The sequence below is a fragment of the Aulonocara stuartgranti genome (assembly GCF_965226115.1).
Source record: "Aulonocara stuartgranti genome assembly, chromosome: 13".
Classification (NCBI taxonomy): Eukaryota; Metazoa; Chordata; class Actinopteri; order Cichliformes; family Cichlidae; genus Aulonocara; species Aulonocara stuartgranti.
Window position 1 is genome coordinate 31,584,993 of NC_138949.1, and position 19,119 is coordinate 31,604,111.

At 43.5% G+C, this 19,119-nt stretch overlaps 1 protein-coding gene across 2 annotated transcripts in view; it reads left to right on the forward strand.

The window, feature by feature from the left end:
• The window catches only part of itsn1 (intersectin 1 (SH3 domain protein)), a 49,981-nt gene that overhangs the window by 13,254 nt on the left and 17,608 nt on the right, over positions 1 to 19,119 (forward strand). Inside the window, exons 3-23 of one of the 2 annotated variants that reach the window (XM_082557487.1) lie at positions 779 to 871; positions 2,411 to 2,474; positions 2,646 to 2,806; positions 3,227 to 3,412; positions 3,658 to 3,721; positions 3,903 to 4,003; positions 4,109 to 4,172; positions 4,263 to 4,400; positions 6,159 to 6,253; positions 6,600 to 6,739; positions 6,971 to 7,093; positions 7,397 to 7,546; positions 8,646 to 8,786; positions 8,910 to 8,997; positions 9,548 to 9,687; positions 11,257 to 11,340; positions 15,419 to 15,555; positions 15,798 to 16,075; positions 16,860 to 17,026; positions 18,534 to 18,781; positions 18,894 to 19,068. In XM_082557487.1, coding sequence (XP_082413613.1) covers positions 779 to 871; positions 2,411 to 2,474; positions 2,646 to 2,806; positions 3,227 to 3,412; positions 3,658 to 3,721; positions 3,903 to 4,003; positions 4,109 to 4,172; positions 4,263 to 4,400; positions 6,159 to 6,253; positions 6,600 to 6,739; positions 6,971 to 7,093; positions 7,397 to 7,546; positions 8,646 to 8,786; positions 8,910 to 8,997; positions 9,548 to 9,687; positions 11,257 to 11,340; positions 15,419 to 15,555; positions 15,798 to 16,075; positions 16,860 to 17,026; positions 18,534 to 18,781; positions 18,894 to 19,068 — 2,837 coding nt within the window. The remainder of the gene's footprint in view (positions 1 to 778; positions 872 to 2,410; positions 2,475 to 2,645; positions 2,807 to 3,226; positions 3,413 to 3,657; positions 3,722 to 3,902; positions 4,004 to 4,108; positions 4,173 to 4,262; positions 4,401 to 6,158; positions 6,254 to 6,599; positions 6,740 to 6,970; positions 7,094 to 7,396; positions 7,547 to 8,645; positions 8,787 to 8,909; positions 8,998 to 9,547; positions 9,688 to 11,256; positions 11,341 to 15,418; positions 15,556 to 15,797; positions 16,076 to 16,859; positions 17,027 to 18,533; positions 18,782 to 18,893; positions 19,069 to 19,119) is intronic. The other variant, XM_082557488.1, reaches the window with a different exon arrangement.

A 19,119-nucleotide genomic window follows, 5' to 3' on the forward strand; every position in this document is an offset into this window, starting at 1 on the left:
AAAAGGGCATACACACCATATATATGTAGTGTGCAAATACATGAGATATTCTTTTTTTCATCGTGTGGTGTCTTTTATAGTTATAACAAAACTTTTGCACCCTGTTCCTTCTTTTATCTTCTTTCTTAATTTCCTTGAATTATTACTTTGTCCCTTGTGGGGCTCTCTGTGGGATTTTCGTGGGTTTGCTGCACTGTGTAACGTTCTTCAGCAGTAGAAACATGAATGCCATCAGCAGCGGTCACTTTACTTTAGTCAGCTGTGAAGTGTTCAGAAAAGCTGTGGCTGCACAATGGCAGAAACTGAAAGGCTGTAAAGAGAAGAGAGCCACCAAAACTGCAAAGTTACCGCCTGTCACTGTAACTGTGCTGGAACTGGATTATCTTATCTTTGTTAAATAATTTTCTGTATCACAGTTAACACCAGCACGTTGTATCACAACATCTTTATAGCTGAGGGTAGAGCATGAGGGCTGGTGAAGCAGAAATGGCTTTTTAAGTAGTAAACTCAGTGATGAGAGAAGCTCACATTATTTCTGTCAACTGCTGATGAATTGGTTGAATTCGCATGTTAATTACGCACTCAGTTCCTCATCCATTCATCTCTGAGTTGGCACTCTGTCCAACCCTTATAGGAGCTATATAACAGGAAGTGAGACTCATGACTAATGCATTCCTCTCAAGCCTCCCTTTTCTTCCTGTCTGTATCTGACTTGGGCTCGACCTCTGTGGTTGTAACTGGCTCTGTGTGTGTTTGTTGTTTCTTATGGATGCGTTAGGTCCAGATGTGTTTCTGATCTCTGTGGACGAGAGAGCCAAACATGACCAGCAGTTTCACAGCCTCTCTCCGACTGCTGGGGGTTTCATCACAGGTAACACTCTCTCGCTCTCACACAAACATGGGTAAGGGGTGATAGGGGCATGCACAATGCCAGTGTCACGTGTTTTATTATTGGCTCTGTGGGGAACTTGCTGTCCAGGTGTCAAATGTCCTAAGTGCTCGATGTGCGTTGTGGGAAATGTGGTTGGATCAAAGAAAACTGGACTTCATTAGGAGAAATCATCACAGCCACTAGAGCCATGACTGCAATTTAATAGTAAATTCATCCAGTTCAAAATCTCAATGTGCCTCACAAATACAGCTGTTCAGATATTTGCTTAAATGCTGTTATTTGAAGAATAAAGACAAACTTTAACTGTAATTTAACACATAATGAGGCAAAGCTTCATTCAGGCATCAGACTGCTTTAAACGGTCACTCTCAGGCAGCTGTTTCTCCTTTCTCTGTGTGAGTCAGTGAGAGTGGATATCTTTGACCGAAAGAGCTCCACCCCACGTGCTCTTCCCAAGCTGTTTGTGACGGGCAGCAAATCAGAAGACAGTTGACTCACAGGCAGTTGATGTTGTACTTAAGAACAGGTAGCATGTGCCAAAAGCAACTTCACAACTGTTGCTTTGGTCAGACTGGACGCACAAGTTTTTCAAGCGGGTCGGTCTCTGTGTGCACTTTAATGATGTAAGAGTGCAGGCGCACAGACTCCCGTGATGAGGCAGACGGAGATTGTTGCAACCAAAAAAATAAAACTGTTTCCTGTTTCAATGACTTCTGCTTCTCTTCCAGTGCTGATGTGATGATTTATTTTTCCTGAGTCAGGCATGAGAAAAACGGTCACATGGCTGAGTTGCTGTCACAGTTTTCGGGAACAGTGATCAAAGTGCCAGGCTTACCCGAAACATTAAAGGGAGAAGGAAAAGAGCTTGTTTCAGACAGAGGATGAGCTGAGGAGATGAAGAATCAAGGGGCAGACTCACTGTTGTTTGACTATTACACATTGTGTTGCTTCTTAATTAACATGCTAAGGAAACACCGCCTACAAAACCTGTTACTGTTTATCTAGAGCTTCTAATCTATTTGTTTTTGTAATCGAGTAACGTCAGGAGGCAGTTTCTCACCTCCTGGAGTTGGACCATTGTTGTCTGCAGGACCCTTGATCTAACCCTTTGGCATTGTTTAGCATCTACATGTCAATCACACCCCGCTGATCACTGCCCTGCTTCTGCTTGTGTACCTGCACAAGAGCCATAGCTCACCAATGATTGGCTTATCTCCCAGACCCTACCCCAGGGTTGGAAAACGGGAATTTGAGTCCCAGTTTAAGAGAAAAAGAAAACCAAAAAAACCAACAACGTTTTGGACTGTGAGTCATGTAAAGCTGCTTTAGTTCAAGAATGAAAAGTTGGAAGCCATTTCATATCATAGATTATGTTTTACTGATTCAGAGAAACTTCAATAAGGTTTGACTATCTGCATTTTATGATTTAGTTGACATTGTAATAAAGGTCAGAGGTCGTTTACATTTAGATTCTCTGGGCTCTGTGGTGATCTCACATTCTGTCTGTCTGTCTGTCAGGTGACCAGGCCAGGAACTTCTTTCTCCAATCAGGGCTTCCCCCGCCCGTCCTCGCCCAAATATGGTGAGTCACATAGCCAGGAATTAGTCAGCTCATTTATTACTCTCCTTTAAAAGTTGCAGACTATTGTCTAAGTTTTTTTTTTTTTTTTTTTGCACCAGTGGTTTTTAATCCATGTCAGATTTTACCCCTCGTTAATGTTTTAAAGTGCTCATGCTCTGTGTGAATCTGCAGGGCTCTGGCTGACATGAACAGCGATGGCCGAATGGATATCCACGAGTTCTCAATCGCAATGAAGCTCATCAAGCTGAAACTACAGGGTCACCCTCTGCCCCCATCGCTTCCTCCCAGTATGAAACAACCCCCGCTACCTTTACCCCCACAGACTGGTTTTGGTAAGACTGACACTTGAACTAATTCCATGAAAAATAAGTGAGCACCTTCCCGTTTTTCTGAGAATCAGCAATACCTGTTACTGTATTTATTCAATTTATAAAGAAACTAAATGAATCTCTTCTACAAGATGAGCTGATTGAAAATTTCATTTGATATAAACCTGTTTTGATCAGCCACAAATTTATCTCCTGAACCTTTGATGTTACGAGGGCTCAGAAGTGTCAAGGAAAAAGCAGTTGGATCAGATCATTGGAGTCAGGACAGTTCATGGGGCATCTTCATTTCTTAAAAATACTGCAGATAACTTATAATAAATAATTGTCTTTTAAATTAACTCATATATAGTGATAATGGTCCTGCCTCCTTCCCTGTGTGTACAGACAGCATCATCTTGTCTTCTCGCTCTGTTTTTAACTCAGGCATGCCTCCCATGGCACCCATCGCTACTCCTCTGCCCGGCGTGCCCCCGCTCCCCTTGCCTCCTCTTCCCGTCGGGGTTTCGCCCCCACTCGTCTCGTCTGCGCCGCCACCCCTCCCACAGCCCATTGCCAACGGAGCTCCTCCCACGGGCATAATACAGCCTATCTCAGGCTTCTCCCACCCAGGTAACAGTGGAGAGCATTGTCGTCACATCTTTGTGATGCGTTCCATCGCTAAGCTTGTATTTACACATAACAAGCTTAATGTATTTACATTTCAGACATTCACACGCTCTCTTATCTCTGCATGAATGCTTTTCTAAGACACGGGTCACTATTTTGTTTTTAAGTTAGAGGCTTCTTAGTAAAATTACACAACAACACATGCAGTTCACCAAGTCCTAAAATGCACTCCTCTCTGTCGCTCTCAGCTCCCTCTTCGTTTAATCGGGCCAGTACCAAGCTGCAGAAGGGCTCGTCCTTTGATGCTGCTGGGTAGGTCAAGCAATCCAAATGTTTGCACCATTCTGAACTTGGTGAATTTAGCTGTTACGTTCATGTAAAAGTCTGCTGTGCACTTGAACCTATAGTCCTTCGTAGCATGTAGTTTTTTCTTTAATTATAAAATCTCATTGGTTTCTCATTCTTGCTTTTTATTCTGTTGTCCTCCTCCCAGTGCTCAGCCCCCTGCTGACTGGGCAGTTCCTCAGTCCTCCAGGCTGAAGTACAGACAGCTTTTTAACTCCCATGACAAGATGATGAGTGGACACCTCACTGGTACTCACACACACTCACATGCTGTTGATTGTCATCATGTTTCTGTTATGTTTGCATGTAAATGTGTGTGTCTTTCTCTACATTTGATGTACGTCTGTGTTTCAGGTCCCCAGGCTCGCACAATCCTGATGCAGTCCAGTCTTCCTCAGACCCAGCTTGCCACGATATGGTGAGTACACTTGAATTTAACCCTCCATATCAGAACAGAAAACAGCAGTCCTTTAAATCTGACTTTTTCCTTTCATGTTTTTCCCCTCAGGAGTCTTTCAGATATTGACCAGGATGGAAAACTGACAGCTGAGGAGTTTATCTTAGCTATGCACCTCATAGATATGGCTATGTCAGGGTTACCGCTGCCCCCTGTGTTACCTCCAGAATACCTCCCACCATCATTCAGGTAAATGCTGAACTAAACACGAGGATGTTACTGACAATGTGCTGGTCACTTAAACAAGAACCAAAAAATCAACCTCCAAACATTTAAAAAAAGAAAAAAGAAGCTAGAACTGAGCACAGAGGTTACATGTGGTCATTAGGGGTGCAACGATACACAAAAATCACGGTTCGGTACTTTGGTGTCACGATTCGATATTTTTTCGATACAAAAAACAATGTTCATGCCTTTTTAATTTGTCATTTATTAAAAGTATAAATATATATTTTAACTCAAAAGTACAGTTTTTAAATTTAATGTTGCTGAAACAACAAAGTAATTAAAATAATAAATCTATCTGATGGAGAAATCACTCATCTTTGGAAAAGAGAGTTTATTACAGAGAAATGTCTCTTTCCAAAATAAAAGCTATACTATACGCTTCTTCTGGGCTATATTCTCAGCAGCATATTAAACATATCAGGTCCCCATAAGGAGAATCATGTGCTAACGGCTGTCTAAATGACTCGGCTAAAGTTTGTAGCATGCTTGTTGTTTTTGTCTGCTTCCACTTGTCTTTGCACTAGGATGATGTCGGCGTAAATGTGCAGTCATATTCGTTGTGTTCCCACTAGTGCTGTCAGCGTTAATCTGAAATGACGTTAACGCCACAACACAGCAAATCTCCGTTAACGAGCTACCGCGGATCGCCCCGTGCATGGGGCTGGACGGCCAACATGTTAACGAGCTAACTGTGCTAACGCACTAGTTCCCACCCATGTAATTGAGCATTGCATGGCACATCCAACATACTGTTTTACTTTAGTCCATGACTCGCTTACCTTCAGGGTCATACGTCACATGAAAACCAAAATAGTTCCAAACGCCAGATCTGAATGAGGGTGGGGGAGGTTCAATTTGCCATGTTGCAACGACAGCTTAACTCCTGTCTCGCTAGCTTGCCCTGCGCTCAGTGAATCTGCGTTCGACTACTCCGCCTAGGCTGCACTGTCGAGCGCAGATCCACTGAGTGCTCAACACAGACAGCATCGTCAGAAGGAAAGTTGATAAAATAAATTAAAAATTTTGTATTGTTCGATACATATGCGTACCGAACCGAAAGCACTGTATCGAACGGTTCAATATCGATGCGAATATCGTTGCACCCCTAATGGTCATACTAATCTGCACTGGTATTTAACAATTACTTCTTGATGAGACTGTTACACACATATGAGCTCATAAGAAACACCAGCACCACCTCTCTCCAGTCATGTCATTAAGGCAGACGATGAGTTTTCCTTCGACCTGAACTAACCACACTGGTCTCTGTGTGCAGCTGGAGTCTGTGTGCAGGGACCTTACAATCATATAATAACCACATAATAGTAAAAATAGACAGTCAGTATTAACTTTGCTCTCATTTTCAAAAAGGTTTCTTTGGAGTTAATGATGTCAGGTGATCAAATATGTGAGTTTTATTCTGATTCAGCATTACAAAGTGAAGTGTTGCAATCCCTGCACTGGAAAAAAATGTCTTGCAGGTTTGGTTTTTATTACTCTGAAATTTATGACTTTAATTAAAACATTTTATATTTGTTTCTGGCATTTGCCCCTCGATCTTTAATAGTTCTTTTCCTTCAGTGCCCCTACAGCTGACCACTTGTTACATGCTAAATGCAAAGATGGAATACTCGATTATTGTTTTGTGCGGCATTGCTTATTTTAAATGATAAAGGTTGAAAGATCTGATCGGTCGTTGTTCGTCCCTGTGTGTGAAAGGCGTGTGCGCAGCGACAGCGTTCAGTCGGACCAGAAAAGCGTCCAGGAGGAGATGGAAGAGGAGACGGAGACCAGCCAAGATAAGAAATTACCAGGTGATTCGTCCTAACCAGCGAGTACACGCTGTTTTATTACTGGCCAAAGTGGAATTAGATTCACCCTGAGCTGCTACTGACGTTTAGACATCATTGACTTATTTTGGCTTCTGCAACCTTCAGTAATTTTGTAATAAACTAATATTATGTGACCTGTGTTTTTCTTTTTGACCTTTTTGTGGCCACAGTGTTCATTATGCTGACAGAACCTAACCGTGCTTGTGTAGTCGGCTCTGTTTTCAAGCTTCTTCCTCTCATCTAAAATGGTTCTAGCAGTTTCAGTTAAATAATTTACAAACCATCTATCATAGCCCACTTCATAAACGTCCTCTTTGTCTCCCTGCAGTGACATTTGAGGATAAGAAGAGGGAAAACTTTGAGCGAGGGAATCTGGAGTTGGAGAAAAGACGTCAGGCCCTGCAGGAGCAACAGAGGAAAGAGCAGGAGAGGCTGGCTGCCCTGGAGAGGGAGGAGCAGGAGAGAAAGGTTTGCTCTTTTCACTGTGCACTGCACATTTGATTTGCTCATGGTTTAAGGCTTCTTTATGAGGCCGTAAAATAAACAGCGCTTTCAAAGTTCTGGCTACAATCTCCTGCGTCAGTAAATTATTTAATTCAACTCTTGAAACTTGGAGGATACGGAAACGCATCGGGGTGACGCGTGACAAATACCGGTTTGTTTGTTCTGCCAGCTCATTTCTCTACGTTTGTGCTTCAGGAGCGTGAGCGTCTGGAGCACGAGAGGAGACGGCAACAGGAACTAGAAAAACAGCTGGAGAAGCAGAGAGAGCTGGAGAGGCACAGAGAAGAAGAGAGGCGCAAAGAGATAGAGAGGCGAGAGGTATGATAGAGAGACAGAGGGAACATCTGCATTTTAATTAAAGAGCCAAAGCTGGGCTGAAGCATAACTGCTGCAAACTTGTAATTAGTGCTGCATACAAGCGCACACCAACCCCCCCCTAAAATCACTCACAGCAAAGTGCCCGATTCACACCGCTGCACCAGATAACTAGTCATGTGTAATCAAGTGTATGATGTACTATATGTATATAATGTTTAACCTCCAGTCTTTTGTGTTGTTGTGCAGTTTCTTTATAAAACTGCGTCCTGAGCGTAAACAGAACTTTCTGTGTCTGTGTGGCAGGCCGCTAAGAGAGAGTTAGAGCGCCAGCGTCAGCTGGAGTGGGAGCGTCAGCGGCGGCAGGAGCTTCTGACTCAGAGAAACCGAGAGCAGGAGAGCATAGTTCTGCTCAAAGCCAGGAAGAAGACGCTGGAGTTTGAGCTGGAGGCTCTGGTAATCAAAAATACTCAGTATGTCTGTGAAGGTTCTCAGTCATCCAGGTCATCATAGTCTAAGGAGCTTGGAAAGAAAAGCGTCTGGACTTTAAGTTCCTTGAAGATGTTTCACCTCTCATTCAAGAAGCTTCTTCAGTTCTAAGGTCAAATGGTGGAGAGTCCCAGATTTAAACCCAGTGGGAGTGACCCCCCAAAGAGGGACAAAAGGACCCCCTGATGATCCTCTAATCACATGAGCCAAGGTGTGAAAGCGGGTGTGGGTCACAATCAGCCAGGGTTTCTGGTGAGCTCGTTGTGAAACCTGGCCCCACCCTATCATGTGATTTCCTGAGGTCAGATGGCCCAGGGTGTGAGTGGGCGTTAAGGCGTCTGGGAAGGGAACTCAAAACTGGATTATAGATGGCAGACAGTTGGTGCCACCGTCTCTGTTCAAAGAAGCATCTATGTCCACTGTGAACGACCATCTTTGAACAGAGGCGGTGGCTTACGACACCAACTGTCTGCCATCTATAGTAAGTAACTGACTCTCAGAATCGTCGTTGCACGAAACCATCAGACTGCTGCTGGTTGATCACTGTCCTGCCTCTTTGTCAGACTGTTAGTGTCAGTAGGTCAGACACAGCTGATAATGTGACAATAGAAAGTTGGGATTCTACTTTTTTCCTTTCAGTGTTCTAATTTGGAAGAAAAAGATGGAAACTTCAGCATTTATGAACTGATGTTTTCATTAAATCAGACTAATCACTGCTAATAAAGCTACAGGATTAAGGTTAAGTGTTATCTCATTCTTCTGCCCTGAGGAGATATTTGGTAAAGTGGAGGCGTGTTTTTCATGAGGCTAAAGGGTCTCTTCTGATGAAGAATCAAACTCAGCAAGTGATGAATAGAAGATGAAAATAAATCTGTGAAAAGTGGCTGAAACGTGGGGTCAAACATGAATCCACACAGATTAGAGCAGCTAATCCAGACCTTTTTTCTTTTTCCACAACAGAAAAAGCTAAATTAAAGATTTTATCTTCCATCAACATGACTCGAGTTTGGATTTCACTGTTTTTAAGTATTAAATGTGATCTATTCTGTCTGTGTGTTTCCTCCAGAATGACAAGAAGAGCCAGTTGGAGGGTAAACTGAAGGATGTTCGGTTTCGTCTGTCGAATCAGAGGAAAGAGGTGGAGCAGACGAACCAGACCCGAGAGACGCGCATCACTGAAATCACGCTTTTGCAACAACAGCTGCAGGTGTGCCAAGCAAACAAAACCAGCAGCTAATGAATAAAAGAATACAGTTCTGACCCCACTGACGACCGGCTCATTACTGTGTACGTGTTAACCCTTTCTGCTGGTCTTTCTGGCTGCGTGCAGGACTCCCAGCAGTGGTTGGGGAGGCTCATTCCTGATAAGCAGAGTCTGAACGAGCAGCTGAAACAGGTTCAGCAGAACAGTCTGCACCGTGAGTACCGCAGACACTCGGCTCACATGCAAACATTATCATTCATTCTTGTTGTGGAACAGCTGAAATTTCGTCGCTACGACTTTTAATTTCTTTTTTTCCCCCACTTTTTAATTCAGTTTAGTTTCAGTTTCCAGAGGAGATTTTCTTGTTTCAGTTGCGTTTTTATCCCTCAGTCGCAAAAGGCTTATGGAAGTTTGTAGTTTGTGAACGCGATAACGGCGCGATTTTGAAACTGATACCATAGGTGGGTCTACTCGGAGGCTGAGGGGTGGCGCTTTTATTTTCATTTTAGTTAACTCAAATGTTTTTTAGCATCTAGTTTTTAGTTTAAGGTAAATGTTTTAACCTTGGTTGTGATGCCATATTTTGTTTCTGATAAAAACGTTCAAAGTAAATGTTTTGTTTCAGATATTACAATTTTTAAAAGGGATTAGGAGTGCGTACGTTTTACCTTGTTAACTGTCTGTTCTGCTAATTACTGCGTAGCTTGGAAACTTTGATTTATTAACTTGCTGCTGTCTCATGCTGTCTGTGTGTGTGTACTTAGGTGATAGTCTTTCGTCCCTGCAGAAGGCTGTCGAGCAGAAAGAGATGAGCAGACAGCAGCTCAGAGAGCAGCTTGATGCTGTGGAGAAAGAGACGAGGGCCAAACTGCTAGAAATAGACGCTTTCAACACTCAGCTGAAGGTAAAGAGACAAATGATCAACAACACCATGCAGGACAGGAAAGCCACAAACATACTGGGCAGGGTTTTTCCTGTGTACGTGTTGGCATCCCCAAAAGAGACAACGTAAAAGACATTTTAACCATTATTTAATATCATGGTTCACTTATTCTAGCATAAAATATACTAAAATGTATAACAGTTGTGCTCACGCGTGTCATTACCCCACAGGAAAAACCCAGCCAGGAAATGCCAGGTCACAGTATTATGTGGTTTGCCTAATAAATTAAAAGAGTTTAACATAAAAATAACAGATGTGAATCTAATACTATGTTACAATGAGACGTTTGATGCACACTGTGATATTTGTCTTGTTGTTGTTCATTTTTGTTTGGAAGCTGCGCTCCATTGGTGTTTTCACACAAGTGTGAGGATATTAACGTGCTTTTTCCAATTCACCTTATATATATCTCTGTTAAAACTGCCTATTCTATTTAAATAAACCTAACATTATTAAATCTGTTGATTATAAGAGTAAATAAAATCTAATTTTGGTGCTGAGAAGCATATTTTATTTCCTTGTAACGTAGACGTGAAGTAGCTGCATGTTTTCTGTCCAGATAAATGCAAACAAAGTAATTTCTAACGCAGTAGCTGTTTTTCTGACTGAATCACGTCCTGTCCATCCCTCATGACTACATCCTCACAGCTTGGTTTGTCACAGTTTCCATGTTTACTGATGTTCTATTTATACCTGACTGCTGCTCTGTTTGTGTTCATGTTGCTGTTGTTTTCAGTGTTAACGCTGATTGTCGTGTTTTTGGAGAGTGTACGCAGGAACACTGAGTCCAGCTGCTTCGCGTAGCTTTCACACAGTTTACTACAGAGAGATGAAGATTTTATTCCTCCGGAATTGGATCACTGCAGTCTGTTTACGTGTCCCAGAGCACCTTTTGTCCCCGTTTCTTATTTATTTCCTCTGGATTTACCCCGGACAGCGAGACAGGTCAGAGAGGGGAGAAACAGTCTGCTTAAACAAGGAGGAGAATGAGAAGAAAGGGAGAATAGCAGAGACTAAACAGACCACAGTAAACTGATTTTCCTGCAGCTAATCTAATAAAGTTGACTCTCAGTTGGATTCAGTGTAAAAACCACGATGCAGTGATTGGGTAAAGCCTAGCAGCATAGGAGCAAACGCATAAGCGGCGTATGTAACCATTTCTCTGCAGAGGAACACGCAGCCGTCTCTGAGTGGTGTTATTCTTTGCAAACAGAGGCAGAGGCCACTGAGACATAATCGATATTTGACTATCCTTCCCTCCACCTTCCTTTCTACGCCACTTCCTCTCCCTGAAATCTTCTCTTGTCACTCTGCTGTGCCTCATCCGGCACAATGCACCTTCTGCCTTTTCTGCTTCTATTGGCTGTCCTCGTCTATATTTTGTTCCCGTTTCTTCCACCTGTATTTCTTGCATTCATTTTCTCCCTGTTTTACTCTTTGTTTATTCCACATAATAAACCCTTCCTTCTATATTTTCTACTCTTTTATTTTATTTCCTATACTGGCCTTTTGCTCCCTTTCCCATGCCAGTCTCTGTGTGAGTTCTATGCCAACCACTGTGCCAGGATAGATGCCCTGCGACGCCAGCTTCAGGAGGAACAGAGAGGGAGACAGGTAGAGCACACTGCCACTGCTGGACTGGGGTGGTACTGCAGCTGGGACATACTCTAATATAAAACAATATCAAATTCTGCAGTTAACACTAAGCCATTAATGGCAAAATCTGGAAGAAGGAGTGGGTTCTGCATTTTGATTGGACCTGATTTGGCAGATTATCAGAGGAATGATTTGAACTAAAACACTGTACACCCTCTTGTGAGAATACTAACCTGCAGGCTTGAAGTGTTTTAGTCACTTTAGAAGGCTTTGCTGTCCTTAACACCAACAAACCAGACTTCTGGTCTGATTTGTGGTAACATTTCAGTGCATCGCTTGTACTGCACTGTGCTGTCCCTGCCAGCCAGAGAGATGTACCGTGGCCAGTCGAGGTCTTGTAATTGTCGAGCTGTGACGCACCGATGTAGTCTGTGTGCTGTTTATTGCTAATCTCACACGTCAAAGTCAGGAGAGCCTCTAACAAGGAGGAGTGCACCACTCGCTACTGATCCCGGCTCTGTAGATGCACTGATGAAGCAGCAGGACACGACTGACACAGGAAACGACAAAGCCTTTAATAAGGTTGTAACGATTCTGACTCGGAGACGGAAACGTCAACACGAATGTTTGCTGCTGCTGTTAATGCTGAGTTAAAGACTCGAAGGTGACATTAACATCCTGCTGGTAGCTTTAATTCATTTTAAGACTTTTTTTAAATGCAGGATTTTTTGACATCTCTAAAGATTATTCACATGATGAGTAATCTGGATATACATGAGAATAATGTTTATTTTTTTGTTCATCTATTTCTGATTAAGTGATCATGCCTGCAGTAAAAAACATATTTATCGAGCGTATGTTTGTTTTAAAGGCAAAGCAGGAATTAAAATGGGTAGAACCGGTTTGAGCAAGCTTACTTACTAAAACTCTTACTTATGATCCAAAGCAAGGTGACAATTAGAGGCAGCCAGCGTTTTACCTCTGATGAAACTAACAGCACATTAGTCATTGCAGTGACTCATGAGAGCCTCCCTTCATGAGTCAAGGCCATATTGTGCAAGCCTGCTTTTCCTTTAGTGTCTCAGAAGAATCAGACTGATCCACCTAATATTGAAATTAACTGGTCATGTGACAAGAGCATGAGGTTACATGGACTAACCCCAACAAAAATGACTTGGTGTGTACAGAAAAAAACCAACAAAGAAATCTACTGACAAATATTGTGTGTGTCTGTGTTTTGAACTGTGTGCGTGTGTGTGTGTATACATATATGCGTGTGTGTTTCAGCACCAGGAGCAGGGGCAGCTGCAGGAGTGTGTGTCAGCTGTCAGAGTGTGTCTGACTCGGCTAGACCACGTTATAAAGGTCCATGAAACAAACCAGCCTCCCATCACGCCCCTCCTCCTGTCGCCATTCTTTGCTCTTCTTCTTCTTCTTCTTCCTTCTTTTCCTCATCACTCGTCTTCCTTTCTGTCTCTTCTTCTCTTCACCCTAAATTTGTCATCCTCTCTATCTTTGCCTCTGATCTTTTGTTCTGTTAGGCTGGTGTTGGCTCACTACTGATCCAGCTGGCTAGCTGTGCTGCTGTAGTTAAAGGAACAGTTCAGCCCAGAATCAAAGTTGGTCTGAGTTGCGCCGTTTTTGGAGATGATCGATGACTCTTTAATAAAATGAAACTAAATGAAACTCACCTTTTGAAAAGCAAAAACCTGCAGGTTTAGATCTCACCCTGGGTCAGCCACACCTGAATCAAAGGATTAGTTCATTACCAGGCCTCCGGAGAACTTCAAGTAATTTAGCCATTTAAATCAGCTTTGTTGGATCAAGGACACATCTTGATGCAGGACACCAGCCCTTGAGGCCTGTTGTCCCCCCAGCCCTGACATACAGGGTTTCCAGAATTTCTTACTACACCTGCCGGCTTGGTGGACGCAGTCAGCAGTAAACTATGTAGATTTCTTCAATTAGCTAACCTACAGGACGGACAATCCTCACACAGGCACACATCACTGGGTCATGCCTGTCATGGGTCTTTGAATCTGGATGTCCTTGCTCTCACTAACTAGTTTTTTTGATATTACTTCTTGATTATAATAATATAAAAAACAAAACAGAAAGTAAACACCTGTAGATTAATGCGTAGATGATGATTGTAACTATGCAACTCACACCAAGACAATATAGACTAGAGAGCGCTACACACCGGGTGAAATGTGTGTATCCATGATGATAAATTATGGTGAAATGTCCCTTCACTACAGCAGGTATATTACTTTAGGTGACTTTATGCTGTTGCTATGCTGGGATTTACTAGATTACAGATGCTATACTGTAATCCTAAAGCCTGCGTGCTACCAAATTATGTTTCAGCCAGACACGTAGAAGGTACTAGAAGTTAACCAGCCTAATGTGGCAATAAACTAGACCTGATCTGGACAAACGTTTGTGTTTTTGTGTGTGTATGTGTGTGTGCGTGTGGTCTCTGTTGTTTCGTGTATCCTCCACTTCCTGTTTGAGGTGATGTGGAGGTTTCTGTCTTCACATTTGTAGTTCGGCTCGTTGTGTCTCTCGATTGCTCGTTTCTGGAGGTTTCCTCACATCGGTTGTTTGGCTGAAACACGACAGCTGCCTTGTGTTGTTGTTATAGTAACAGAGTGTGTTCTAATGGCACAGCTGGTTGTCATGACTACACAGAACTGCCCCTTCCACAGTTGCATCCCTTCACTTCCCTTCAATCCCCCTCCCTCCCATACATTTTTTTTTTTGACCTCTAACCCATCCCACGAACATACTGTGCGCCGTGCAAGCTCCGCCCCACCACCATGACCAGAGCCCTCTATTACGGGCCGGGTCTGTTTCCAAGTCACATCCCTTCCCACGTACTGATAACATATAGAAAAGTTTGTTTTTTAATCATACTCGGACAGAAACACAAGTTGCAGGGACTTGAGTGCAGGCAGCTGGTCCCCCACATCACCACCATTTCCTTTTTACGGCCTATCTGATTCTGGGGCAGAGCAGAGACGCTATTCTTGGATACCTCGTGGTCCTTTAAGAAGAGAGGTGGGGACGTGCCTGAAACACCTGAACTTAAGAAGTAATTTCTACCACTTGTATCGGCAGTCTTATCTTTTCAGCTGTGATCATTAAATCGACAGCTTCTCTTTCACACTCTGCGCTCCCTTCACAACATCAGCATCACACTCATAGGTGATGAACAGTATGTGCATTCAAAGGCTTGTTCCAGGAAAATCAGAGAAGCAGTGGAGATAAAATAATGTCACCTGAGCAGTAACAATAAAACAGGATTCTATAAGGACAAATGTTCCTTGCCTCACTTTCTTGTTGTGTAATAACTGTTACACAGTGGTGTAAAGTGAGTGCATTTTTAGTTGCGATGAAATATATTGAGCCTATTTCACACCTTCACTTATTTGTGTTAAGTCTGCAGCATCAGAACATCCTGATAAATTCACAGAGGAAGTTCAAAACTAGCTTGAACTGAATAAAGGGAAACTCCACGAGAAAGAACCCTCATGGTAACCATTGCCTTGTTAACCTTTCTGTCACTTGGCTGTTCTGAGTGACTTACACTGAGTCTCGAGGAGAGACGCTGCCAGGTGTAGATATAAAGGTAATGCATGACATCCTAAACTTTGGATCAAATCTGTTTATGGTCACGATCAAAAGCAGCAGCCGCCATCGCTCCACAAAAAGCCTTTCATGAAGAGTTGGATGATCTGTGCCTTCCATTGCACATCAGCTCAGAAAGCTGTAAGCCCCGACGTCAGTGTCTTCAGGTTCTCTGTGACATGTGATGTTCTAGTTCGAGTGCAGTGACTGGTTAAAAGAAATGAGACTTCCCAAACAGAAGGCTTCAGTTTAGCGTCCTGCCTCGTCCGTTTTAGAATAAACTAACAAGACTACCAAAGTAAAGGGGCGGAGCTTGCCACGCTCACCTGACTAATACAAACGTGCTGCTACTGCCGGTGTTGGTGTTCTTGTTTGTTGTCGTTGGACGCCCTTAGCAACCAGCCCTGTGACCCCACTTCCTCCTCATCGCTTGTTCCTTCCTGTATCCCGTGATGCTTTGCAGGAGCTGAGGGAGATCCACACCCGGCAGCAGAGACAGAAACAGAAGGAACTGGAGGGAGACACACACACACAGACACACACACAGTCTCACATACACACCCCGAGCGAGAGGAAGTCCGCTGAGCTGCAGGAGGGCAGGTAAGAGTCAAGTGGAGATGATGCAGTACCAGAAAATGCAAAAGTCAGTCACTCAGCAGCCATCTGGGCCATTTTTTTTGTGGTTGTTTTGAAGCATTATACAAATTAACTTTAATTTGAGTGGTTAAAATTGTATTTGTGGAATTGCTTCTCAAATCCAGTTGAAAAACTGCTGGAAAGTTTCGCTGAACTTGCCCCAAAATCAGAGTTTTAAAACTTGTTTTAATGATCTTATTTCACAGGTTGTCGTCAGAGGAAGGTGCCGCCTGGAAGGAGGAAGCAGGAGGCTCTGCTCCACAAGCTCCAAGCCCCGCCTCCGTTCCTGCATCCCACGCATGGCTAAACAGAGTGACGCAGGAAGAGGAGGAGAGGAAAAGGAGAGGGATGGAGGAGGAGCAAGAGGTCAGGAAGGGAGCAGGATCGACAGAAGAGAAGGAGGACGAGGGAAGAGGCAAGAAGGAAATGCAGGACAAACTAAACAAGCTTTTCAGCCAGCCGGCCGATCCCTGGGCGTCAGCAGGTGTGTTAACACGTGCATTTAGTGTTTTGGCCACCGGCGTGTTGCTTATGTGAAATCCTTTTTTGTATTCATGTAGAAGGATGACAGATGTCTGCTAAATAATGCGTAACATGCAAATAAAATGTCACTATTTCACTGACTTCAAACTGGAGCTCAGACCTCAGCATGTCCCATAACTGTCACATAATTCAGTTAAAAATGTTCCAAAATGACACAAACACCAAACTCACAGTGTGGAGGTTCAGTTCCTCTGCTTGAGTTAACTGAGATGACACCCAGCAGGTGTCGGTATCCACCTGTATGTCACACGCGGTTGTTATGTAAGTGGAAACTATCCATAGACACGCAAGCTGGGTTTTCACTGGTCTATAAACACGACATCTTCACAGCTGATTTGGGGTATTTTAAATTTACACTGTATGAGAAGAGACTCAATTTTGGAGTCAGCCTCAAGTGGCAGCTACAGGAACTGCGGCTTTTGCCACTTCTGACAACTCGGCTCCGTGATGACGAATTTCTTTTTAGCCCTTTGAGACTGTGACATCAAAAACCCATTGACTTAATCATTCAAAAAACCTGTGTGCTCTGGTAGGTGTTTTTAAAAAAGCAGAAAAGCTTCTTTTATATTTCAGGAGAGAAACGAGTGCACATAAACACACTGAACTCTGAATTTAGTGCTAAAGACCTAATTCCTGTCTAGCAGGAAGTGCTTCACTATAAAGCCTTTTCATTTGCTTAGCAGTGATCTATTCTCTCTTACTAATAGTTTTATTTTTCTGCTTAGTCACAGTGGAAAAAGCTCCAGGTCCCAGTTTATTTGACCAGAAGGCTTCAGCCAGCGCCTTCGACCAGCAGCAGCAGCCGGTGAAGGTGGTGTACTACAGGGCTCTGTATCCGTTCGACGCTCGTAGCCATGATGAGATCAGTATCACTCCCGGAGATGTTATTATGGTATGTAGTTTGCAGAAAAAGCTGCTCTCTCAGATGAATTCAGCTAAGCTCACTACAGTCAGTGATGGTCACGTAAAGGACTTCCACACACGTGTCTTATTGCCTGTGTTGTATTTGTTTGTGTTTATTCTTTCTGAAGGGTGTGTGTGTGGCTGTGCGGTGTGTGTATTAACGTTTTCCTCTCTCCTCTGCTGTGCAAACTGAAGGTGAAGGGGGAATGGGTAAGTTCTTGCCCCCCCCACCCGCCCAGTGATGTGCCTCCACCAATCACAAGCCAGAAACGCTTTCATCTCATGTCGCCTCCATGTTCATTCATTTTCAGTGGATGAATGTTTGTGGTTTTTGTTTGTTTAGTTTTTGTTTGTTTAAGTTATTGCAGTCAGATCTGTAATGTCGTGCTATTTTTAGTTAGTGTGGAAACCTGTGAGTGTGCTTAACTATCAGCCAAAGACTGGTGACTACAGCACAGAGGCTATTTTAATTCCCACATAAATAAACTAAACAAATAAAATATCCCAGCTTGCAGTTTTCCATTTTTCATGTAAACATATCACATTATTCCGTCCCACTTCCCTGTCACCATTTTAAGGAGGGAAAACAGAGGAAATATACTTTTTAGCTTGTAGCCACATTTCAGTGAGATGTTACGTATTGCAGTGTCGTTTCTGACAGATTGGGGTTGGGACCATGAGGAACAGGGGGGTTACTGTTTAAAATGGAGGTTTCAAATTTATAAAGTGCATTAAAAAAAACTCATACTTGTTTTATTTTTGCCCAATTTGACATTGTCTCCTTGTGCATCTCTGTAAAGCTTCTAGCACTCCTCCTACCTTTAGATTGGTCACTAGGAGCTTGTTTCTACCAACTGCATCCTCACGTGTTTCAGTACAGCAGCAAATTTAATACATTCTGGTAGAGGGAGCCGAATCTGAGACGTAGGACTGTGAGTGAGCAAAGACTGTGCTGGTGTGGCCAAGAAGTCAAAAAAAGATTTAGTTTAGCTGCTAAAACCTGCATGGATTCAATTTTTCATCTGTATTTAATACAGGAATACTTTGTTAATGGCTCTGTGGGTTTTTTTCTTATATTTATGGCAAATATCCTAAAATTTACAGATGTAGTTAATTGTGGTTTTCAGCTATGGTTTACCTGTTAAAAATCCACCTCAAGGCCACCGTAGCAGTAAACCTGTTCTGTCTGTCTGTATGTTAAAATACATGCCTGCCCATGGTGCACTGCTCTGTTTGAGGATATCCTAATGTCAGAGCTGCACAAGGATGCTTAGGAGCCAAATTTAAATCGGGTGTTGTTTTCGGGCAGAGTCGTGGGACTTTTTGCGCCTCGTGTTGTTTTTTGCATCATTTGTCCACTAATCAGGATCTGATCAGCTGCTGCCGTTTCCACCGTTGTTATTGTTTGCGCCACTCCCACCATGAACATGACACGTGCATCTCTATCCCTTGCGTGTCATGAGAGCTATCCTAATCCTGTCCCTGTGCTCTGATAGGTCGATGAGTCGCAAACAGGTGAGCCCGGTTGGCTGGGGGGTGAGCTCAGAGGGCGGACCGGTTGGTTTCCTGCCAATTATGCAGAGCGTATACCTGACAGTGAAGCGCCAATCACGCTGCGCTCCACAGTCTCAGCCACAACCTCCTCAACCCAGCAGCCGATGACTACGCCCCCTCCCGCCCCAGGACACACCGCCTCCTCCACCACGTCCTCTTCTAACAGCAACTGGGCGGACTTCAGCACAACGTAAGTGCCATTAAAGTCCGATTCGCTGACATTTGACGATTTGTTTTTCCGTTACTGACCCACAGACACGTCAGTCACATCATATTAATATGCATGCTTGCAATATTTCCAGCTGGCCCTCAAACACAACCAGCCAATCAGACAGCGAGGGCTGGGACGCGTGGCCCACCTCTTCGGCCAGTCAGAATCCATCTCTGAGCGTTCCCTCGGCACAGCTGCGACAACGCTCTGCCTTCACTCCCGCCACCATGACGACGGGTTCCTCTCCTTCTCCCGTACTGGGACAGGTAACGACAGAAACAATATTTCTCTGGTTTTGCATCTCTTTCTGCTGAGAG